This window comes from Chiloscyllium plagiosum, unplaced genomic scaffold (genome assembly GCF_037043375.1).
Source record: "Chiloscyllium plagiosum isolate Xiang-an unplaced genomic scaffold, Cpla_swu_hap1 HiC_scaffold_40, whole genome shotgun sequence".
In the NCBI taxonomy this organism is placed as follows: Eukaryota; Metazoa; Chordata; class Chondrichthyes; order Orectolobiformes; family Hemiscylliidae; genus Chiloscyllium; species Chiloscyllium plagiosum.
The window spans coordinates 54,873,907-54,896,033 of record NW_028270178.1 but is presented as its reverse complement, the minus strand read 5'-3'; the positions used below and the strand labels follow the sequence as shown (position 1 = coordinate 54,896,033).

Below are 22,127 nucleotides of genomic sequence, written 5' to 3'. Positions count from 1 at the left end.
TCAAATTGGTGATTTCTACCATGGCAGGAGCGAGAAATAATGTGAGATGCAATTTGAACGCAATCCAGCAGTGCTAGTTTGTACAAATGTATAATTTTTTCTACCTTCTTCGTGTTGATTGTCAAGTTAAATGCAGACCAAACCTGGAAAAGTATTCCAAGCTTTCAAAATACAATGGATCGTAAAAGCTGAAATAACACACTGAATCATATTTAGAGGAGTCTGAATCACTGCTTTCTAGGAAGTGAAGAAATTCTCTGCATTTTACAGTTTACAGTCTGTCATAGTATTTGACACAACGTGTCTCACAGTGATATAGCTGGAGTGACACTGCAATTATGACCAATACAAAAACCTATACAGCCTCCATTGTTTGAAACTAGTCAGTGTTTACTTCTACAAACCGTCTTAACTTGCAGTGCAGTATTAGTTCTGTGCGGTTTAATGCCAGTATCACTATTTAATTTGTAAAAGTGTTGGGTAATTATTGATACACCAGTTGGGGATTTTGAGCTCATGTGTTACTCTGTGAAGTATAAAACAGTATTAACATTAATCAAGAATGTTCAGAATTCACTAGCACAATTATGTGATGAAGATTTATCGTGACTTTATTTTGTCTGTGGTTCTGAAAATTTAAAACGATAGCAGATTTTTGATTTGTTTTATACGGAGCTAGTTATTGTGTGACCCAGTCCAGAGAATGTAACACTGTGACGATCTTGATTACTGGGGCCAAGGGACCATGGTGACAGTGACTTCAGGTAAGACCCTTGAACTTTCTTAGTGACTTTTTAAAAACTTTCTATTCATGTGACTAATTTCTGAATTAAATGAAACTCAGATTCTGTGCTGAGTTTGGTTTGGTTCGGATTGATTTTTGTTCAGACTCATTACAGACTTCAGTTAAGGCTCAGCAAATAGTTACAATGGGGATGATGGAGTCAGTTACTCGGTGTATCTCTTTTTGTGATCAGATGGGCATTCTGTGTGGCTGGGTTACTTGAAACACCTAATGTCTCTTAATCAGTCAGCTATAAATAATGGTTAATGTCAGTGACACCCTGACTGTGAGTTTTATTATCAACAACAAACGCTAAGAAATCAAAGATGTTCGAGACATTACTAAACATGATTAAAATATGCTAAAATATCATTATTAATTTCTTGAATATATGTTCTTACCCTGATTATATTTTCGCATTTATTTTGTTAATTAGTTGATGACAAGCAGGTTAGAAACTGTCATAAAATTTTCTTGCGGTGCTATATTGCATTCTGTTGATTAGATTCTGAGTTTGTTTTACTTGATTCTGTTGAATTGAGTTGATTGGATTTTGGTTTTGTTTTAGTTGATTCGGTTTGAACTGTGTTGATTGGATTCTGACTTTGGTTTTACTTGGTTTTGTTGAATTGTGTTGATTGGCTTTTGAAATTGTTTATTTGATTCTGTTGAATTGAATTGTTTGGATTCTGATTATGTTTCATTCAAATCTGTTGTTTTGAGTTGATTGGATTCTGATTTTATTTTCCTTGATTCTGTTGAATTGAGTTGATTGGATCTTATTCAGTTTGTGAAATTGATCAGCGTTTTTATGCTTTCTGTAATCGGTGTTTTCTCTCTGGTGAGGAGATTGACTCTTTGGATTACTTTTCATTACCAATATTTGTGAAGTTCTTTGGTTTTTCATGAATCATTTCTGCATTTGTTAAACTTATATGACACATTTTTCTCTGCTTGATTGAAAACATTACATCCATTTGTAACGGTCTGAAAAACAACTTAAGGCAGAAACCCGGAAGTGTGAGAAATGAAAAAAACGAGTTTTTAATGCATTGACTTTTTAAAAAAAACTCAGTTCTAATTGTAAACTAACTGAATTTTGTTTTGAGTAGCCTCAATCAAAATAAAATTTGGGACTAAAATCTGAAACTGCAGAATTGGTCAGATTATGTAATTGAAACTAACTTAAAATTATAATGTGGTAATATTTGTCCATTCAGTAATTTTGTTTTGACCATGAAGTGATTAATCAATATATGCTTTCAACCGCTCGACTGTGCGCTGCACAAGATTGACACGATCAGGAAGGATGTACAGGTTGGAAATAAATTGAACTGTTGCCAGAAACGTTACAGCTTTAAGTGTTAAGTCCCCTCACAAACAAGGCTGCTGTTATGACTTGTTATTTCTATTCAATTTAATCATTAGTTTGCTGGATTCTGAGCAGGTTTGTTAGACTTCAATTTGTTTTTTTTTTTGTGAGGTTACATCATGTTCTTGGTTCTGTTGAAAATGTTTGCAGAGCTAGTTCTGCTGCAAACACACCGTGTTGTTATCTGGTGATCGTTGATCTGTTGAGGAGGGACTGTGCTTGGGTAACATTAAATGTGTTATATTTGGGAAACCGTTTCTGGTTTCTACATTGTTTTTGCAATGTTAACACGGTTGGTGACAGTGAACCGCTCCAGGTTCCTCATTCAATGCGATCAGCATGCGAGGTGAAATTTCATAAAGCCTATTATTAAGTGAAAGACAAATCGCAAAGGTTTTAGAAATGAAGGGAAAACAGATACCTTTGGGCGCCATTTTTACTTAAAAGTAATAATTAAGGATTAATCTAATCCATGCTTTACAATCCACATTCAGAACTCCACTATCTAGTTCAATCATAAGGTCTGTCTTTAAACAGTTTACAAGTCATATAGAAATATAAATAGAATTTCAAAAGTCTAATGTTCTAATAGTTCTTGCTCTTGAGCAAAAATGCCATGACTGTGTTATAATTGATCAAGAAACACCTTTCAATTCCGCTGTACACTACATACATATTTTTCTGGCTGGAAAAGATCATTGGCAAAGACCATTTGGAAATTCTGCTCAATTCTATGAAGAACAGATCAGTGTCACTGCTTTGATCAGTTTCACACGTAACTTGAGTTAATTAATTGTTATGTCCCTGATTAAACTGGATTTACAGAATAAAATAAAACATTAACTGAATTATTTAATCTGCACAGTGCTTTAGGTGTTCCCAATCTGTGCATTTTAAATAAATAGTTACATTTTCCAACAAAATATCAACTGAGGAGTCATTATTTCGAAACAACTGCTATAGTGAATTATGTGACCAAAGCCAAATTTCGAATTAATTAAAATAATCCACTCATGAACTCACAGGGCAGCATGGTGTCTCAGTGGTTGGCACTGCTGCCTCACAGTGCCAGAGTCCCAAATTCGATTCCACCCTAGGGTGACTGCCTGTGTGGAGTTTGCACATTCTCCCTGTGTCTGCGTGGGTTTCCTTCGGGCGCTCTGGTTTCCTCCCACAGTCCAAAAGATGTGCAGGTCAGGTGACTGGCTCTGCTAAATTGCACACAGTGTTCAGGGATGTGTAGGTTAGGGTGCATTAGTCAGGGGTAAATATAAATTAGGGGGAATGGGTCTGGGTGGGCTACTTACTGTTCAGAGGGTCAGTGTGGAATTGTTGGGCCAAATGGCCTGTTTCTATATTGTAGGAACCCTACTTTTTAAACCATGGGAGTGCTTGCTGCAAACGCAGAGAATTCATTTTACATCGATGTGTTCAGACGGATGCAGAGTTCACAAATTTGCAGAAGACATAAACTAGAGGATAACAGAGCACATTGTTTATTCAGACACCGAAAAGAGAGTAATATTTATTTTAATTAATATACTTGACCGATTTGTTGCAATGTAGCGATCGGAAGGAATCTGCTCACATTAGTTAAGTGTGACAATCATTTAGATTAGATTTCCTGCAGTATGTATCGGGCTTTTTGGTCCAACAAGTCCACACTGACCCTCTGAAGAGTAACCCACCCAGACCCATTCCCCTGCCCTATATTTACTCCTGACTAATGCACCTAACACGATGGACGATACAGCATGACCAGTTCACCTGACATGCACATCTTTGGATTGTGGGAGGAAACCCACACAGACACAGGGGAGATTGTGTAAACTCCACATAGGCAGACACCCGAGGCTGTAACCGAGCCTGGGTACCTGGATCTGTGAGGCAGCAGTGCCCACATTTACTTAGACATCCGCTAAAGCGGGCAACTCCAGACAGAAGCATGTTTTCTATTCATACCTTTTTAAACATTTTCGTTCATTAAAAACAGTTAACAAGAAAATGACCTTGCCCTAATTCCTTCAACAGAAATGCTTTCCACACTGGAATGCAGTATTGACTTGATGCAGTGCATGCAAAATCTCCACAGTTCAAGGAACGTTTTCCGAATATGTAAAAATAATTTAGAGAATAATCCATTTCCTCAGGATCTGTGCTTTAATTGGCGATATTTCCCACCTCAATAATTTTGTTAAATACAATGACTTATTAAGTTTATTAACTCAGTGGTTATTTATGTTCATTGTGAACACATACTTGTTCACATTAATCCTCTGGTTAGTTCCTCTGATGAATGTTCAATTACAGTGAATATATTTGACGTGAGGAGTTGAGCAATGTATCCTCTAGGATTAAGTCTGTTGTGCAGTTTGTTTCAGTGCTATGTCTGACTAACTTCTCAATGGTCCTGACCATTTGTAAATTGTCCAGTTCGGATACCTGAATCTCAGACAGTTCAATTTCATCTCGCGCTTCAAAACCACTTTTATCTGCCAGAAATACAATATTCGATTAGGTGCCCCAGAATTGAGAGCCCTGACTAAGTTGTTCCAATCAGAACGAACGTTTCAGGAACAAAAGGCAGATAGCAAGAGTTTTGAAATTGGTTGTTGGCAACAAGAGATATTTGATTGAGTGAGGCAGAGGGAAATATGCTGTATATTTTCTTTGTGCCTCAGTTATGCAGGACATGTTCCATGGCACAATGTAGAATCAGAATTTTTTTGCATCTTATTATTTGAAAACCTATTATCAGCTTTTAATGTCACTGGCAACGGTCATATTACACTTCAAAACATTTTAATCTTTTCCAAACTAAGTCGACCGTCTGGTGCAGCAACATTCACAGGGGAAAGAGGAAGGGAGTTCTAGGTTGGAATCCAGTGACAGTGAATTGATGGCAATGCAATTCCTAGATTTATTCCTCTGTAGTTCCCATAGAGTTTGAACAATTTGGAGCTGCTGTCAAAGCATTCTTGGATAAATGTTGAAATGTTACTTTCATTGTACAAAAATTCTGGAACAATCCCTGGTTGTTGGAAGGTGATAATAACTAACATGGTTTATGTATTGTCAAAACATGTGGGCTGTGCTCTCCGTGATAGTGTCAAGCTCATTGTGTTCAGGTCTGTTGTGATGTTGTAGTAGTGTCCCTGATTCTGTGCCAGGTGGCCTGTGTTCACTTACAACCTGTTAGAGAGGTATGTAACACAATCTCTTATCAGGTTACTTCAGTGCAAGAAAGCAGATTGACATGTCTGGGTGTTTGTTGGAATTCCACTCACAGAGGCCAATGAAATCTATTCAATCGCAGTCCTGACTTATGTCTCTTAGATATTAAACAGAAATTTGGTGGTTAGCAGCTTTTTCCAGATCAATATTTGTTCACAAGCTTTTGAGCATCGCTAGATGGGGTTAATGGAGTAAGTGCTCAAAGAAATCCCAGCTTTTGATTTGCTGTTCTAACAATAAAATTTATAACTAATACAGAATGAATCATTTTCGAAGCATATTTGATGAGATTAGGCTTAGGCTGGTTTACTTTATATTAAACCAGTGCTGGAGCTGAATTTGATTGTTCAGTACGCTGGGAGTTCCGCTAAATCCAACACTTGCTGCAGATGGTGATAGCTTTTCAATTGGTCTTCAATTGCTATCTCAGACCATCCAGTACCTCTGCTAAGAATTATTTTTCCAACAGGAGTCAAGCCGACGTAATCACTGTTTATCTCAACAGGTGTGAGCTCTTGTGCCAAAAACATGAAAACAATTTGGTGAAGAGGGGGGGGCGGGGGTCTCTGGATGCGAAAGTTTAACCTTGCCTTCTCTCCCCAGGAGCTGCTAGACCTGCTGAGTTTCTTCAGAAATTTCTGTCTTTATTTTGGTTTTCTAGCATTTAAAGTTTGTTGTTTCATTGAAAAAAGTTGTGTTCGATGAAACACGTTCTTCAGAGAAAAGATGCATTTGAACAAATTGCGAATGTTCATAGATATTAAATATCAGAGAATCATTGAATTTGAGCGCCCTGATCTCGAGCTGTAGTTTCACAAGAAACTATGATGAAGTAACAACACACTCCAGAGCGCAGTGGCTGCTGTAATTGGGTGGAAGTTATTTTGATCACTCAGATAGAGAATGTCAATGATCCCGTTCCAAATAATCAACAGGAGGTTTTTTCGAAAGCATGTGTGAAACAATTAATTTGTTGAAATATTTTAATAAAAAGTGTTCACCGCCAGTGCTAGCTTAATGAATGACACAATGATAGGAAGGTCGGAGCAAGAGGAGGGCACTCAGCCCCTCGAGCTGTTCCACCACTTACTTAGATCATGGAGCATCTGTGAGCTAAATCCACAGGTCTCCCTTTGGCTAAAACTCTTCAACACCTTTTATTAACAAGCAAAAACTATCCCAGATTTACTGATTCCACTGCCCGTAACAAAGGGAGACACCATTTCTGAAAGACATTCCTGTGAGTACTGTGACACAATGAGGCCGGAATTAATTGCTCATGAAAGTAAACTTTAAATCTCTGACAATTTCCAATTGAAACATCCCAATCATCATATTTCATTAATTTAACACTGTATCTCCCTGGAATAAAGAAATATAATGTGTGATTGCCTTGCTAAAAATGCGGGAAGCTTCCTTCCTATTGTATGATTAAGAAATAGCTCTGTTCATTCAGTGAAAACACAGTCAAATCACACAAAAGGAAACCACGTCATCTTGTGCAGACACACAAGTGCCTCAAATAATTTTCAATTCTTCCAGTGGTTGTTTGAATCTCTAGACAGGTGTGGAAGTGTCAGACTTTTTATATCGCCTTGAGAAACCAGTTATCATCAGTCTATTTGAATTGCTGAAGTTTGTGTGGTATTAGCACATTCACAGCGCTGTTAGGAAGTGAGTCCCATGGCTGTGATTGAGGAAGAGGAAACGGGCAGAGAAATAGTTGAGAGTCAAGTTGAAGTCTAATTTGGAGGAGAGCTTTCAGGTGAAGCATTTACATGCATGTGCGCCCTTATCCTCAAGGATCACAGCTTTGGAACATGCTGCTGAAGGGACATGTCAGCATGCAAACTGGAAGCTGAAGAAGGCCCCTCGGCCCCTCTAGAATGCTATTCCATTCATGGGATCATCATTATTCTTGCTGCTCACTAGTCTTCCCAACACACCGATAACATTGAACCTGATTGTTTACTGTTCAGCAAAAGAATGGTGAACCTTTGGAATTCTCCACCACAGAAATTGATTGAGGACAAAACATTAAATGATTTCAATAAGGAGATAGATTCCCTCAATCCTTAAAAAAATGCTCCGGATATGTGGGAGAAAGGCAAACAGGGTACAATATTGGTTGAAAGCCATGAAAACATTGAATGGGACATGGTTTGTAAGTTTGCACGTAACACCAACATTGGTGGTATAATTGGCAGTGAAAGTTATCTAAACGTACAATGAGATCTTGATCAGCTGGGCCAATGGGCTGAGGAGTGGCAGATTGAGTGTAATTTAAATGAATACGACGTGTTGCTTTTTGAGAAGACAAATCAGGTCACAACTTACAGAGTTAATGGTAGGGCACTGGATAGTGATGTTGAACACAGGGCCCTGAGGGTCCAGACTCATAGAGTCTTACAGAGTTCATGGTAAGGCACTGGGTAGTGATATTGAACACTGAGGACCCTGAGGGTTCAGACTCAAAGATTCTTGAAAGCGTTGTCTCAAGTAGCTAGTGTGTTGAAGGCGTTTGGCACATGTACCTTCATTGGTCAGAGCACTGAGTGCAGGAGTTGGGGCTTCATGTTGTAACTGTCCAAAACATTGGAATGAACTGCCAGAGGAAGTGGTAAATGCAGAGATAGGTCCAACATTTAGAAGACATTTGAACAGCTCCAGGAACTGGATAGGTCTGGATGGATATGTGCCAAAGGCAGGCAAGTGGAATTAGTTTAATTTGGGAACTCTGGTCAGCATGGATGAGCTGGACCAAAGGAACTGTTTCTGTGCTGTGCGACTTTATGACTCACTGACTTTATGGTGGAGTAGGCTCAAAGTTGGAAGGTGGTGAGCAAGTGAGGGGCTAGATTGGGCATGTGGGAGAGTTTGGGCTGGTAGGCTGTGAGGTGTTGGCTGGCTGCTGGGTAAACTGGCATGCACTCTGTCTGGCAAGGTGGCATCAAGGTAAATGGTAATGGTCACAGGATAATTTGGTCGAATTGTGCTTGATAGGTGAGGGGTAGTTTGAGCTGAAATGCAGGAGGTCTGTCTTTGCCAGGCTGGTTTATGGAGAGGTGAGCAGAATGCCAGGCTGGTTAGTGTAGAGGTGGGCAATGTGCCGGGCTGGTTAGTGCAGAGGTGGGCAGGATGCCAGGCTGGTTAGTGTAGAGGTGGGCAGAGTGCCAGGATGTTTCGGGGATGGAAGGTCACTGTAATGAAGTGATAGGGGGACGTGTTGTCAAAATGCAAAGCTCGGAGTCTGGCAAAATGGTAGGTGGTAAAGGACAGATGCGAAAGGAGCTGGGATGCAATGTGCACAGGTTGACTTGGGTAAGGTGAGAGGTCAGTGATCAAGGGCTGAGGTCATGTCTTGGGTAGTGGGCTTTTGTCCGAGGTTGTGAAAATGATGGTGCCAGATCCAGTCAGGGCCAGATTCACCATGGGCCAGGTGCAGGGCGGCAGGAGTGTAAATGAGTGAAAGGAATTGAGATCATATGTCCATCTGGAATATAGAATATAGAACATTACGGTGCAGTACAGGCCCTTCAGCCCTCGATGTTGCGCTGGCCTGTGGTACCAATCTGAAGCCTATCTATCCTACGCGATTCCATTTACATCCATATGTTTATCCAATGACCTCTTAAATGCCCTTAAAGTTGGCGAGTGTACTATTGTTGCAGGCAGTGCGTTCCATGGCCCTACTACTCTCTGAGTAAAGAAACAACCTCTGACATCTGTCATCTATGTCCTCTCCTGCTCGCCATCACTATTCAAGGAAAAAGACTTTCACTGTCCACCCTCTGTTTATCTTTTATGTCTCAATTAAGTAACCTCTCAACCTTCTTCTCTCAAATAAAATCAGCCTCAAGACCCTCATCCTTTCCTAATTAAACCTTCCCACCATACCAAACAACATCCTGGTAAACCTCCTCTGAACTCTTCCAAAGCTTCCACATTCTCCCTATAATGTGGTGACCAGAACAGTCCACAATACTCCCAAGTGCGGCCACACCAGAATTTTGTACAGCCGCAGCCTAACCTCGTGGTTCTGAAACTCAGTCCCTCTATCGATGAAAGCCAATACAAAGTATGTCTTCTTAACAACTCTATCAAACTGACTGGCAACTTTTAGGGATCTATGTACATGGACACCGAGATCTCTCTGCTCAGCTACACTACCAATATGGATTGCCTTTGATGTGTTTCGTGTGATAGGGGTTGTGTGTTCCGGGCATGAATGGGTGTATAGCAGGGTAGGGTTTGTCAATGTGAGTGGGAATTTAGGTCTAGACAGAGTAAGTGCAGTGGTTAGTTTGAAAGATGAGGTTTGCTGGTGAACTGTGTGTCAGTTTGATAGTTTTTAAAGTTAAAGATTACTTGTTCATTTCTCAAATCATATTTACGTAAATACTCAGCTGGAACACTCCAAAGTCTCTGAACCTTAATGGTCCTCCATTTTTCAGAGGCCTCCAGAATTCAGATAATTGTAAATAAGATGTTTCAACTTCCAGACAATTGGCATGAGTTCAGCCGTGACAGCCATCCTCCCCGTCCCAGTGCTCAGCTCCTGCCTGTGCTGCTGCTGCAGTGACCTTCCTCCCAGAGAGAACATTCTACCTTGCACTGATAAGTGAGGAAGGCTCACTGGGCCTGATTTCCAAGTATGGGGACGGCAAACACGAGGGGACACAACTTTAAAGTGAGGGGAGATAGGTAGAAGGCAGATGTCAGAGGTAGTTTCTTTACTCATTGAGTAATAAGGGTATGGAATGCTTTGCCTGCAACGGTAGTAGATTCGCCAAGTTTAAGTACATTTAAGTCATCATTGGACAAACATATGGACGTACATGGGATAGTGTAGGTGGGATGGGCTTCAGATTAGTATGAAAGGGCAGCGCAACATCGAGGGCCGAAGGGCCTGTACTGCGCTGTAATGGTCTATGTTCTATGATTCACTCTGACTTCTCTCCGGGGGTACTGCCAGCTGTTGGGTATTTCCAGCAGCAAGGCACCGAGTGGGGTGGCACGCTGGTTCCGTGGTTAGTGCTGCTGCTTCACAGTGCTAGGGACTCGGGTTCCATTCCAGCCTCGGGTGACTGTCTGTGTGGAGTTGGCACTTTCTCCCCATGTCTGTGTGCGTTTCCTCCCACACTCCAAAGATGTACAAGCTGGGGGAATTGCAAGTGTTGTATTCAGTGATTGGGAGTTTAGGTGCATTAGTCAGGGTTAACTGTAGCATAATAGGGTAGGGGAATGGGTCTGGATGCGTTACTTTTCAGAGGGTGGGTGTGGACTTGTTGGGACAAATGGCCTGTTTGCACACACTGTAGAATTTCGATGAATCTGCATTTCCTTGGTTTGTAGTTTGTGAAACGTCTCTGCTCTTCACAGCAATCCAGTGAAAGTGTCAGTTGGTGAGATCTTCAAACAGTTACTGGGGTGGGATCAGGATGTTCTTCTTCCTAAATTATATGGCAATGGTCAAGGTCCAGGGCATGTTTCTAAAGAGGGAACCAATGATCATGATCAGCAACTGGTAGGAAACAAAAATAAACCCCAGTTATGCTGTCGACTTCAGCGGGAGCATACTGGCAAACGTTTACAGCTGAGGATACATTTGAGTAACGTCAAATTAACAGAAACTAACATGCTCAATTGGTCATTCTGTTGTAGAGACACCGTCTCCTCCCACGCTTTATGGCCTGGTCTCCTCCTGTCAGGAGCACAACACCGGTTCTGTGATCTTTGGTTGTTTGGCGATGGACTATTCCCCTGACGTCACCAAGGTAACCTGGAAGAAAGGTGGGGAGCTAATCACGACTGGATTGAAGACTTACCCATCAGTGAGAAACAAGAAGGGAACCTACACCCTGAGCAGCCAGTTAACCCTGCCCGGGTCAGCGGTAGATTGCCCCAGCAATATCTCCTGTGAGGTTCAACACAGCGGGACACACAAGAGCAAAGTAATGCCATGTCCAGGTACGTGTTGTGGGAACTGTGATAAACAGATTTTCTGTGATTAACATGAATAAGGCATTATTTATAACCGTTTTCACAGAATCACCTTATACAGCACAGGAAAAAGGCCCTTTGATCCATCCAATTCACGCCTATCAATAACAGCCACCTAACTATTCCAGTCTCATGTGCCAGCACATGATCCATTGCCTTGTGTGACTTGCCCTTGCAAGGATACTTCATATTTATTATGAGGCGCTCAGTCTCTACATGACTTATAGGTGCTGAGCTCCAGGCTAACACCACCCTCTGTTTGATTTTGTTTTCCCCTGAGATCCATTTGGAAGCTCCTGGCCTTACCTTCACCCTGTGCCCCTGAGGCATTGATCTCTCCATCAAGGGGAAAGGTTTCATCCAGTTTACCCTGTCTATGCCTAAAATAATTCTAGACATCATGATAATCATCTCCCTAATTCTCCTCTGCTCCAAGGAAAACCCCTGTCCATCTAAACTAGTTTCATAACTAAAACCCTCCAACCCAGGCAAGATCCTGGCAAATCTCATCAATACTGCCTTCAGTGCAATCACATTCCTTCGATAACATGCACACAACGCTTCAGTATGGCCTAACCAGTGTTTTATTAAGTTCCAGTATCATCTCACCACTCTTCATTGTCAATGTCTAGGCTAATAAAAGCAAATATCCTCCCACTTTCTTAGCCTCTTTATCCAGACGACACAGTACTATAGGGGATCGGTGGGTACATGCACCAAAGATCCTCAGGCCTTTCCAGGGTCCCACCATTCAAAACGTCATACCTCACAGATTCTTCTGCCGAATTACATCGCCTTACATTTATTCAGAATAATTTCCATTTGCAACTTTTCTCTTCACATACAACCAACCCTTTAATATCCTCCTGCAATCTAAAGCCATTATGCTCATGATTTACCAACATGACGGTTTTCATTTCATCTGTGAATTCACTGGTTAATCCTCCTAAATTTGAGTCTCAATCATTGGTATGTAAGAGAAATAGCACGGAAATCAACACCAATCCCTACAGAACACCAGGAGACATAGATTTCCAGTCACGCAGACACCCAATGACTATTAACCCCTGCTCCCATCACTCAGCCAGTTCTTGATCCAATCTGTCAAATTAACTCGGATCCCATTGGCTCTGATTATTGCTATCATCTGGACATCGAGTTATCTCTATGAAAACTACTATCAAATTGTTACACATGACTTCCTCTCAATAAAACCGTGCTGAAAATTGTTGAGTTATCTTCCAAATGAAGACTAAATTCACTTGTCAATAGTTTCCTTACCACTGAGACTAGCTTGACAGATCTATGTTTTCATTATTTATCCCTTCCTTCGTCCTGCATAACAATGCAACGTTGGCTGATCTACACTCACTTGGCACAACTGCTGTGGCCAGACAGGAATTCTAAATTATTGTCAGCGACCCAACTATTTCATCCTTTGCATCGCTCAACCGCTTGGTATACTTTTCATCTGCCCTGGAAATATAACCACTTTTCATTCAGCAAGACAACACAGAACATCACGTCATGTGTCCTAATTTCTGAAAGTACATCATAACACCCCTCCATGATTTCTGTCCCCACATTGTCCCTCTTCCTAGTGAACACTGACACAACACATTCGTTTTGACCACAACCAAATCCTCCAGCTCCACTCCAATAATAACACTTAATGGGCATTACTGTTTCCCGAATAATTCTTTTATTATGAATGAGTCTGTAACTTTTAAAAATATTTTCCTTTATTTTGACTGCTATTATTTTCTCATGGTCCCTTTTGCTCTTCTAATTCCTTTGTCTTTCAAACTCCCCCTTGCACGTTCTGTACTCCATATTAGTTTCTATTGTTTTGAGATTTCAGTATAGACCAGAAGCCTCCCTTGTTTCTCTTTATCTCTCCCTCCATGCCCTTTGGTGTCCAGAGCCCGCTGCATTCTTGGTCCCACGCAGTTGCTTCCTGGGAAATGTCCTCCCTGTGATTTTCCTATCTCTTTCGTAAATGTGTCACACTGCTCTGACTCAGATTTACCAATAAGTGTCAGCTTCCAGTCCACTCTGGTCAAGTCATTACCTGATCTTACTAAAACTGTCCTTCCCCTTTTCAGAACTTTGGGCCAATTTCTATTCCTTTGCAGTACAATCTGAAATCCAACTGATTTACGATCACTGTCTGCAAAGTGCTCCACCATTGGTGTTTTACCCACTGGGTCGACTTCATTCCCTAACGTTAAGTTCAGGTTCACCCATCTCTTGCAATGTCTGGATTAAAATTCACTGTACTAAACACATACTTTGTTCAAATATTCTCCAGGGGGCATTTTCAGAATTGTGCTCCCTCTAAATTTTTGACAAAGTGAATATCCAAGCCTATGCTGAGGAAGTTAAAAACCTCTTTTCATTCCCCTATTTAATTTACCTGTCTCTGAAATTTGCCCATGTATTTGCACTTGGTCTTTTGGACCAATAGTAAGGTCTATCGTGCTCTCCCAGTAGTTATGTTTGCTGTATTTTGGTTTTGAAGTACTGTCCATTTGCCTTTGTTCAAGGAGGTATCCATGATTTCATTTCACTTTACAGCCTACAATACTCTTGTCAGAATTGCGACAGAAGCAACATTCTGTACCGCACACCCCCGCCCCCATCCTTTTCCATCTTTCCCTATCTCGCCTGAAGGCACTAAATCCTGGAATATTGAATAGCCACTCCTGCCCGGCTCTCAATATGTCTCCGTGATAGTAACTGCGTCATTTCCTCATTTATGCCGGTAATTAATCTGCCTTGTTCATCAGACTCTGTCATTAAAACGAATCCCATCCAACGTTGCTATCTCCCTTCTGATGTTACCGGCCTATAGTTTCTGTGCCTCCTTGACTCCCTTGCTGTGTCCTATAATTTTAGCCTTTCACATTGTCCTGCTGATCTTTCTGTGTGGATCCCAGCTTCTCCAGCACTCTGCACAATTATGATTCCTGTATCCATTAACCATAAGAAACCTTGATATATGAGAACTGATTGTATTTGTTATGAAATTCGTCGGATAATGTATGTGATGTGTTTCCTAAAGGTACAGGTCCTCTCCCACCAACCCTTCTCCTAACTGTGAGCTCCAGTGAAGAAATCGCAAGCAGCAAGTTTGCAACCGTCGTCTGTTCAATCATCGAGTTCCATCCGAAGTCAATCTCCGTGAGTTGGTTGAAAAATGGCCGACCCTTGGATTCTGGCTTCTTCACGTCTCCCGTGTGTGAGGCGAACGGGAACTTCTCGTTGACGAGTCGGCTGATGGTCCCTTATGGTGAATGGTACAACAGCGCAGTCTATACCTGCCAGGTCACTCATGGAGAGAACACTCAAAGTAAAAACATCACCGCACTCCAGGGTAAGAGACACAGACTGAGAGAGCTACAAATCACTCTGAACTCTGATGTGAATCAAACACACTAACTTATCAGGCGTAGTAAACAGCACTGTACAGCTTCTCGTTTCCCAACATGCCACGTGTCTCATTTCAGTTTGAGTGTTACATTAGCATTGCTCATAATTCAACCTTTTGGCAAGTCAGAAAAGCATGTTTCCTCTCTGTTGAAGATAGATATATAGACAGTGAGCTTTGTTAAATAGTTTGTTGCCTGACCATGCTGGGAGAGGCATTCAGAGTGCTGAATCCTTGCCTGGTAGCCGCTTCGAGGATAGGTTTGGGGTGGAGGGGGGATATTGGAGAGATATCTGATTGAAACATAGAAAATACTGAGAGACTGAGGTCGAGTGAATGTGGAATAGGTGTTTTGACTGGTAGGCGAGACTAGGACCCAAGGGCACAGTCTCAGGGTCAAAGGGGCACCGTTTAGAACTGAGATGTGGAGGAATTTCTTCAGCCAGAGGATGATGAGTCTGTGGAACTTGTTGTTGCAGAGGGCTGTGGAGGCCAGGCCATTGTGTGTATTCAAGCCAGAGATAGATCGGCTCTTGTTTAGTACGGGGAGAAGGCAGGAGAATGGCTTTAGCCTGAAATGTCGATTTTCCTGCTCGTCGGATGCTGCCTGACCTGCTGTGCTTTTCCAGCATCATTCTGATCTAATCTCTGGATTGGCCGAACAGCCTTATTCTGATCCTCTGTCTTATGATGTTGTGGTCTCAAAATGACGTGGTTAAAATATGCAGTGATCCTTACTTGAAAATAAATCAAAATGCGTTCAATGCTTCATTCCCTGCTCAGGAATGACCTGTTGGCCTTGGGCACTGTACGACATCGATTGTTATCTGGTACTGAGCATTTTAACTTCATTTATGGGATCAGACCACAGACCAAGTGGGTATCACATTTGATGAACTGGGATAAACGTGATCTCACTGAGCTTCTTTAAAATGCTCTCCGGAATTACTGGATGAGGCAGGAGAATAAAGTCTGGTAAGAATGCTACAATAGGAATGAATGAACTAGGAACTCGAGACAGGCTGATTTAGCCTGGTTTGGGGTGGCAATGTTTACACAGTGAGTAGTGGATGTCTATAAAATTAGTGACATTTCCATCGCATTTATAGATTAATTTAAGACGCTTTTGTTTGTTTTTTTTCTCTCCCCTGCTCTATGAAGAAATTAAAAAATGCAGTTTGGTAAATAAAGTGAAAGTACAGACCAGTTATGAACTAACTGAATGGAGGGAAGGACTGAAGGAGATGTGTGTCCTTCTCGATATTCAATGCTGTACTCAATGTCTTCTTTTCAGATCTACTCCAAACTCAGCCCACGAGGAACAATGACATAAATTCGAGGATGACATCACACCAATAACGCAAAGTATTTTTGATCACGTTAAAGATAATGAACGTAATTTCCATGGCTGTTCATCCCCCCTGTAACACTTTAGAACTCTGCAAAGCGAATAATTATTATTTATTATAATTTGTCCAAAATTTGGGATGTGATTTGGCAGTCAGTGTGACCAGCAGCACTTGCACCTAAAGGTTATGAACATGGAAATGAACTCATTATATTCAGATTACTCTTGTCACAAGTATCAATAGATGGTCTTAAGTGAGAGACAAACTCCGAAAGAAAGATAATTCCTGGGGTTACATGATGGTATCTTTGATGATTTTACTTTTTTCACAGGTTTCACTTGTTACAAAGCCAGTGTTCTTTCGGAATAATTACACAGGGTATGTTATAGGTAATCACAAATGTTTCACAGATCAAAATACATCAACAATAGTAAGCATCGTTTCAGCAATAGTTGGAGTTGCCATTTTGAAGGTGGTGTCTTCACCCTGTGAAGGAGTAATCTGAAGATTGGCTGTTTGTATCAGAAAGGGGCTTTTTTCATTGACTTTGATTTTTGTTTCATAGAAGATACCGAGTGCCACCCTAACACCGTTAAAATCCTCCCACCGCCAGTCGAACAAGTCTTACTGGAGGCGACGGTGACGTTAATCTGCGTTGTGTCCAATCTTCCTTCTGGAGTCAACGTGACCTGGAAACAAGAAAAGAAGCCTCTGAAATCAGAGATTGCTGAGCAGCCTGGACAGAATCCCGACAGCGTGATCAGCAAATTAGACATTTCTACTGAAGCCTGGCTGAGTGGCGTTACTTTTGAATGTGTAGTGTACCATCAGAATCTACCGACTCCGCTGAGAGACTCCATCCACAAGGAGAAAGGTGAGCGGTGAGATTAAAGCACAAAGGATCCCATGTGTAATCCAGATCCAGTTACATCAATGGCAGGCTTTGATTGGAAATGAACCAACACCGTTGGGAGCATTAACGATGCATCTGAAGGCAGGATAGCTAAGTAGCTGATTAAGGAAAAGATGGACCAAAGGATATTGTATTCTGATTAAGTCAGATAAGGTGGGAAGAAGCCTGGGTTGTGACGTCACCATCAGCAATGACAAATGGCCAGAATGTCCTTGTTGTGGGCTGGAAACATGGAGGCAACTTTCACATTAAACTTTCCTTTTTTTTACTGAACAGAATGTGTACCATACTGCTCCTTTAAAAAACAAAAGTGAATAAATCCCAAATTTAAAATGGCGTATTTTAATATTTAGCGAAATTGTGATATCGGTTCAGGATTTTTTTGGTTGATTTATATTTGTCTCAAATATTCTGCAGTGATTAATCCGCTCGAGCCATCAGTGTCGGTCCTCCTGCCACCAACAGAAGAAATCTCCGCTCAGAGGTTTCTCTCCCTCACCTGTTTAGTGAGAGGTTTCTCCCCCCGAGAGATCTTCGTCAAGTGGACAAACAATGACAAGCCGGTGAATCCCAGTAACTACAAGAACACCGAGGTGATAGCGGAGAGCGACAACACTTCCTTCTTCATCTACAGCCTGTTATCCATTACAGCGGAGGAGTGGGCCAGCGGTGCTTCTTACTCCTGTGTGGTGGGACATGAAGCGATTCCATTGAAGATCATCAACAGAACAGTGGATAAATCCAGCGGTAAACCGAGTTTTGTAAACATTTCACTTGCACTGATGGACACAGTTAATTCATGTCAATAAAAATCTCAAAGTTGCATTTAATAATTCAACAGAAGTAATGAAGTGTTTTTTTCCTCCAGCTGTGTGTTAAATACTGAATTAGTTGTTTCTCACTCTGACTTACATTCCATCTGTGTAGTTAAAGTGGATTATTAACAGGTCTGTAACAAGTGTCTTGTGCAGTTAATGTTCCCTGATTAGATACACCCTGGGTCAGAGATAGAGTAAAGCTCACTCATTGCAGGATTCCACCAAGTACCTTATCCACCCTAAATCCCTCTGTGACAAAATCTGACAATGTCCATTTTATGTCAAGGGTAGGGCACGAGTTTTGAACTTGGTGTTTTTGATTCCCCCGATTAGACATTCTTACAAAATTCATGTCAGTTTTAAACTGCCAAATTGCACCAATTGGAAATGTAAATGTAAGACACTTTAAAATTAAATTTGATTGGAACATACCAATCATAAATAGTGCCGAACAGTTTGAATGTAACCTTTGTTTCTGGGGAACTGCCAGGGATCTTGCGCCAGCGCATGAGTTGACAGAATGTATCTTCACTTTCACACCAAAGAGAATCAACAGATAAGTTGTTGTGGAACAGAGGGGAGGGGAACGATGAATGGTCTGTCCTCTTGCTCCCTGTCCAGTGTTTTCATGGTGGATGTCCTCTGCAATGTAACCCAGTTGCGAACAGCAACAGTCAGCTTCTTGCTTACTGTCCAAAGATTTTACATTTCCATGCAAAACAATACCTTTGAAGCATGTTAGACACGCTTGGCTCTGTTAACAAATGATAACATTGATTCCCATAATCCAAAACTGGTGTTTGCATCGTCCCAGTTTGAATTCCATAGTTTTGTCTCAGTTTTCTGGAGCACATAGGATCAATTCTGGTATTCGAATACCTGATATCATTTTGTTTCACATACAGAACACAAGTAGACATTTTCTAATAAACATATTCAGAAATGTTATCTCTGGGGCAGTGGGGATTTGAACTCACGCCTTTTCTCTCAGAGACAGAAGTTCTATCACTGCAACAGAGGAGTTGCTCATAAAATGCTTATCTCTGCACAACGATGGGAAATGTTTCCTGCAACACCAAGGTCAAATCTAATTATGGGCAATGCATTAAAATTAAAACAATAAATTAGAATTATAAAAATTGCAGTCTGGTATAAGAACAGATACAGAGAGATGATCGCAAATACATACGTAATGACACATATACGAGCTCTCGCCTAAGGACACATATTTATGTGCACACTCAAATGTGCATATAGATAAGATGTCACACACGCATACTCGCACAGAGCCACACATGCAAGTGGTACTTGAACACTCACCTAAGCTCATACAAAAACTCACATACACCGAAAGAAAATCATTTGCACAAATGAACAGGAGTACTCACACATAACCATGAGAAACATAGACATACGGTAACACACAAATGGGCATGAATACATATACATTCATACAGCACAATGCGTACAGACATACACACATGAACACACAGATACAAATTCCGAAAAATGTCCTCCCACATTTCAACTCACACAGGCACGTAAGTGCACAGAGATAAACATTAATATCATTATTTTCCCATTTTCAGAATCACAAACGATGACAGAGGCAGCTTAATTAGTTATTTTTAAACCATATTGATCAGCATGTATACAATATCACACGCACACACAAATTCAGAGTCTCACATGCAGACACACAAGTGCATAGATGAACAAATAGAGGGGCGTTTATTAAATAAGGATAATGGGCACAAGCATCAGCAAGCATCCACAAACAATAGCACAAACAAGCTGATCAGGAGATGGTTTGGGAAAGATTGCCACACAAGCAATCATCATCATATAAATATAAACATCCATCAAAACATAACATTGCATGCTAACATTTATTAAGCATAAACATGAAAATAACCCAGTGTAGGTAGGATCTGAAACAGACACATAATCACACATTTTAGACAGCACTAATGAAAAGTGAACACTCACAAAGACATTACAAGAGAAGCATAGGCAGCAACGAAGTGGCATATTGGCATGATGATGCTTACACACTGGGAAAAGACCAAACTTTAGGTGCACAAACACATGAGCACACCAGCAGTAAAGGAACAGGAATATGTTTATTCATGCACAGACTCCAACATGGGCTAGAGTGAAGTAAGAGACTCTCATAACCACATACACAAACATTAAAGGGAAACCAAACACACCAAGCTGTAGATCAAATAAATTAAGGGACACACGTACAAAAACTTATTCCTAAATGTACAGATCCTACAAACTAAAATATGAAGCAATGTCCTGACTGTGATGTCATTTATTAAATTAGATTAGATTACATTCCAGTGTGGAAACAGGCCATTCGGCCCAACAAGTCCACACTGACCCGCCGAAGCGCAACCCACCCATACCCCTACATTTACCCTTTTCCTAACACTATGGGCAATTTAGTATGGCCAATTCACCTGACCTGCACATCATGGGACTGTGGGAGGAAACCGGAGCACCCGGAGGAAACCCACGCAGACACGGGGAGAACGTGCAAACTCCACACAGTGAGGCGGGAATTGAACCCGGGTCTCTGGCGCTGTAAGGCAGCAGTGCTAACCACTGCGCCACCGTGCCGCCACAAATCATACAAGAAGAAAATTATATTCATGATTTGCCAAGCAATTGGTCACCAATACAAAAAGATGAGAATCACATTTGAACTTTTATTCAGTGATGGCCACAATTTTCAACTAAAGTGCTGTCACAGCCTATATTTAAAATATAATGATATAATTAAAATCATCATTCGTAATAAGCATTCCTCAAATAATAATATCCTTAAATAATAGATGAAAAGAAAAATAATTTAAAACGTTCTGACATGGACAATGAAGAAAGAACATGTGCAGTTAGTATTTGTAATTTCTTGCTGAGTCAATAATGCACTAATAGATACAGATAAGAGTCACACTTGAGAAATCCCTGACTGCTTTATGAAGATGTAATGGTCTCCAATTACATGACTTGGATGCAGATAGATCGATCTGGATCAATAAACAATCTAAATGCGTTCTCTCGGCTTTATATTCATAGATTCAATAGATCGCACTTGGATTGAAGACTATGAGGATGATAACAGCAACATCTGGACAACTGCTTCCACGTTCATCACCTTGTTCTTCCTGAGTATTTTCTACAGCGCTGCCGTCACTCTGGTGAAGGTGAGAATAATCACATCTTTCTCATGCCAAGCAGCCCAATATGTTTTGTGAAATCTCTAAGTGTGCCATTGAAAAAAACATTATATCTGAAAGTCCCTGATCATAAATATCTGCGTCATTGCTTTCTCTCTCTTTTCCAGGTTAAGTGAATGACTTGTGGACCCCTTTGATTTTCCTGATCTGCTTATCAAGGTCTATGAATTCCCAATCTCCAATCTGTCCTGTTGCTGACTCTAACAGTGAGATTATTTCAGTTTATCAGCCTGTAACTGAGACAATTATTGATGGATTTTCCTTTTTACTTTGATATCTTTGAGATGGTTGTGGTTGGAAGAATTTGTAGCTTCCCAGTTGTTTGAAGCCCGTTTGTTTTGTTTTTATTTGTTCCTTACTCAGAATGGTTGCCTACCCTTTCTGATGAGCCTTTGTATTCCCTTTCTTGTGACTGTTACTGATGTACAGAAAGTTCCCAGCTCACAGCGCATGTGTTCTCGTCTCAATGTGGCATCCAGCCATTATATTCACTTCTGTTAGCTTTTACATCAATCTTTTGGATAAAAATGCTTTCTGAAATGTTTAATAAATCTCGAATGAATATGCACTAACCTTGAGTTTGCTTAATTCTTTCTTCAAGGCCAGTCAGTAATAATACACTTTCCCACATCCTACTCCTTTCCCAGCCAAATACTTTCACTTGTTCTGTTTGATTGTATTTTATCCAGCCATTTAGTTTAATGCTGCGCTACCATGCAGCCCACTAATGTAAATACATCTTTCACACGATATGCCTGATGGAACACTCCAGAGGCAGAATGATTAGAGAACATTTCCGCTTATGCACCAAGGGTCACGGCCTCGGGTCACCTCATGATAATGTTATAGGTTCCACCAGAAGCCGAAAAAAGGCAGACAACGGAGTTTGAAAGTTTACTCTACACTGTCTAAACTAAAAGTACTCCCAATATCAGGGCAGCCTGGGTTAGTAATGCAGAAATCGCCACCTAAAGCG

At 40.9% G+C, this 22,127-nt stretch overlaps 1 gene segment (V, D, J or C); it reads left to right on the top strand.

The window, feature by feature from the left end:
- The first annotated feature begins 620 nt into the window (after positions 1 to 620).
- Positions 621 to 21,716, top strand: LOC122547331 (Ig heavy chain C region, membrane-bound form-like). The segment is given in 7 exon segments: positions 621 to 764; positions 11,055 to 11,360; positions 14,458 to 14,769; positions 16,738 to 17,046; positions 17,503 to 17,832; positions 20,991 to 21,118; positions 21,259 to 21,716. Coding segments are annotated over 7 exon segments (1,413 nt in total).
- Positions 21,717 to 22,127: the final 411 nt, after the last annotated feature.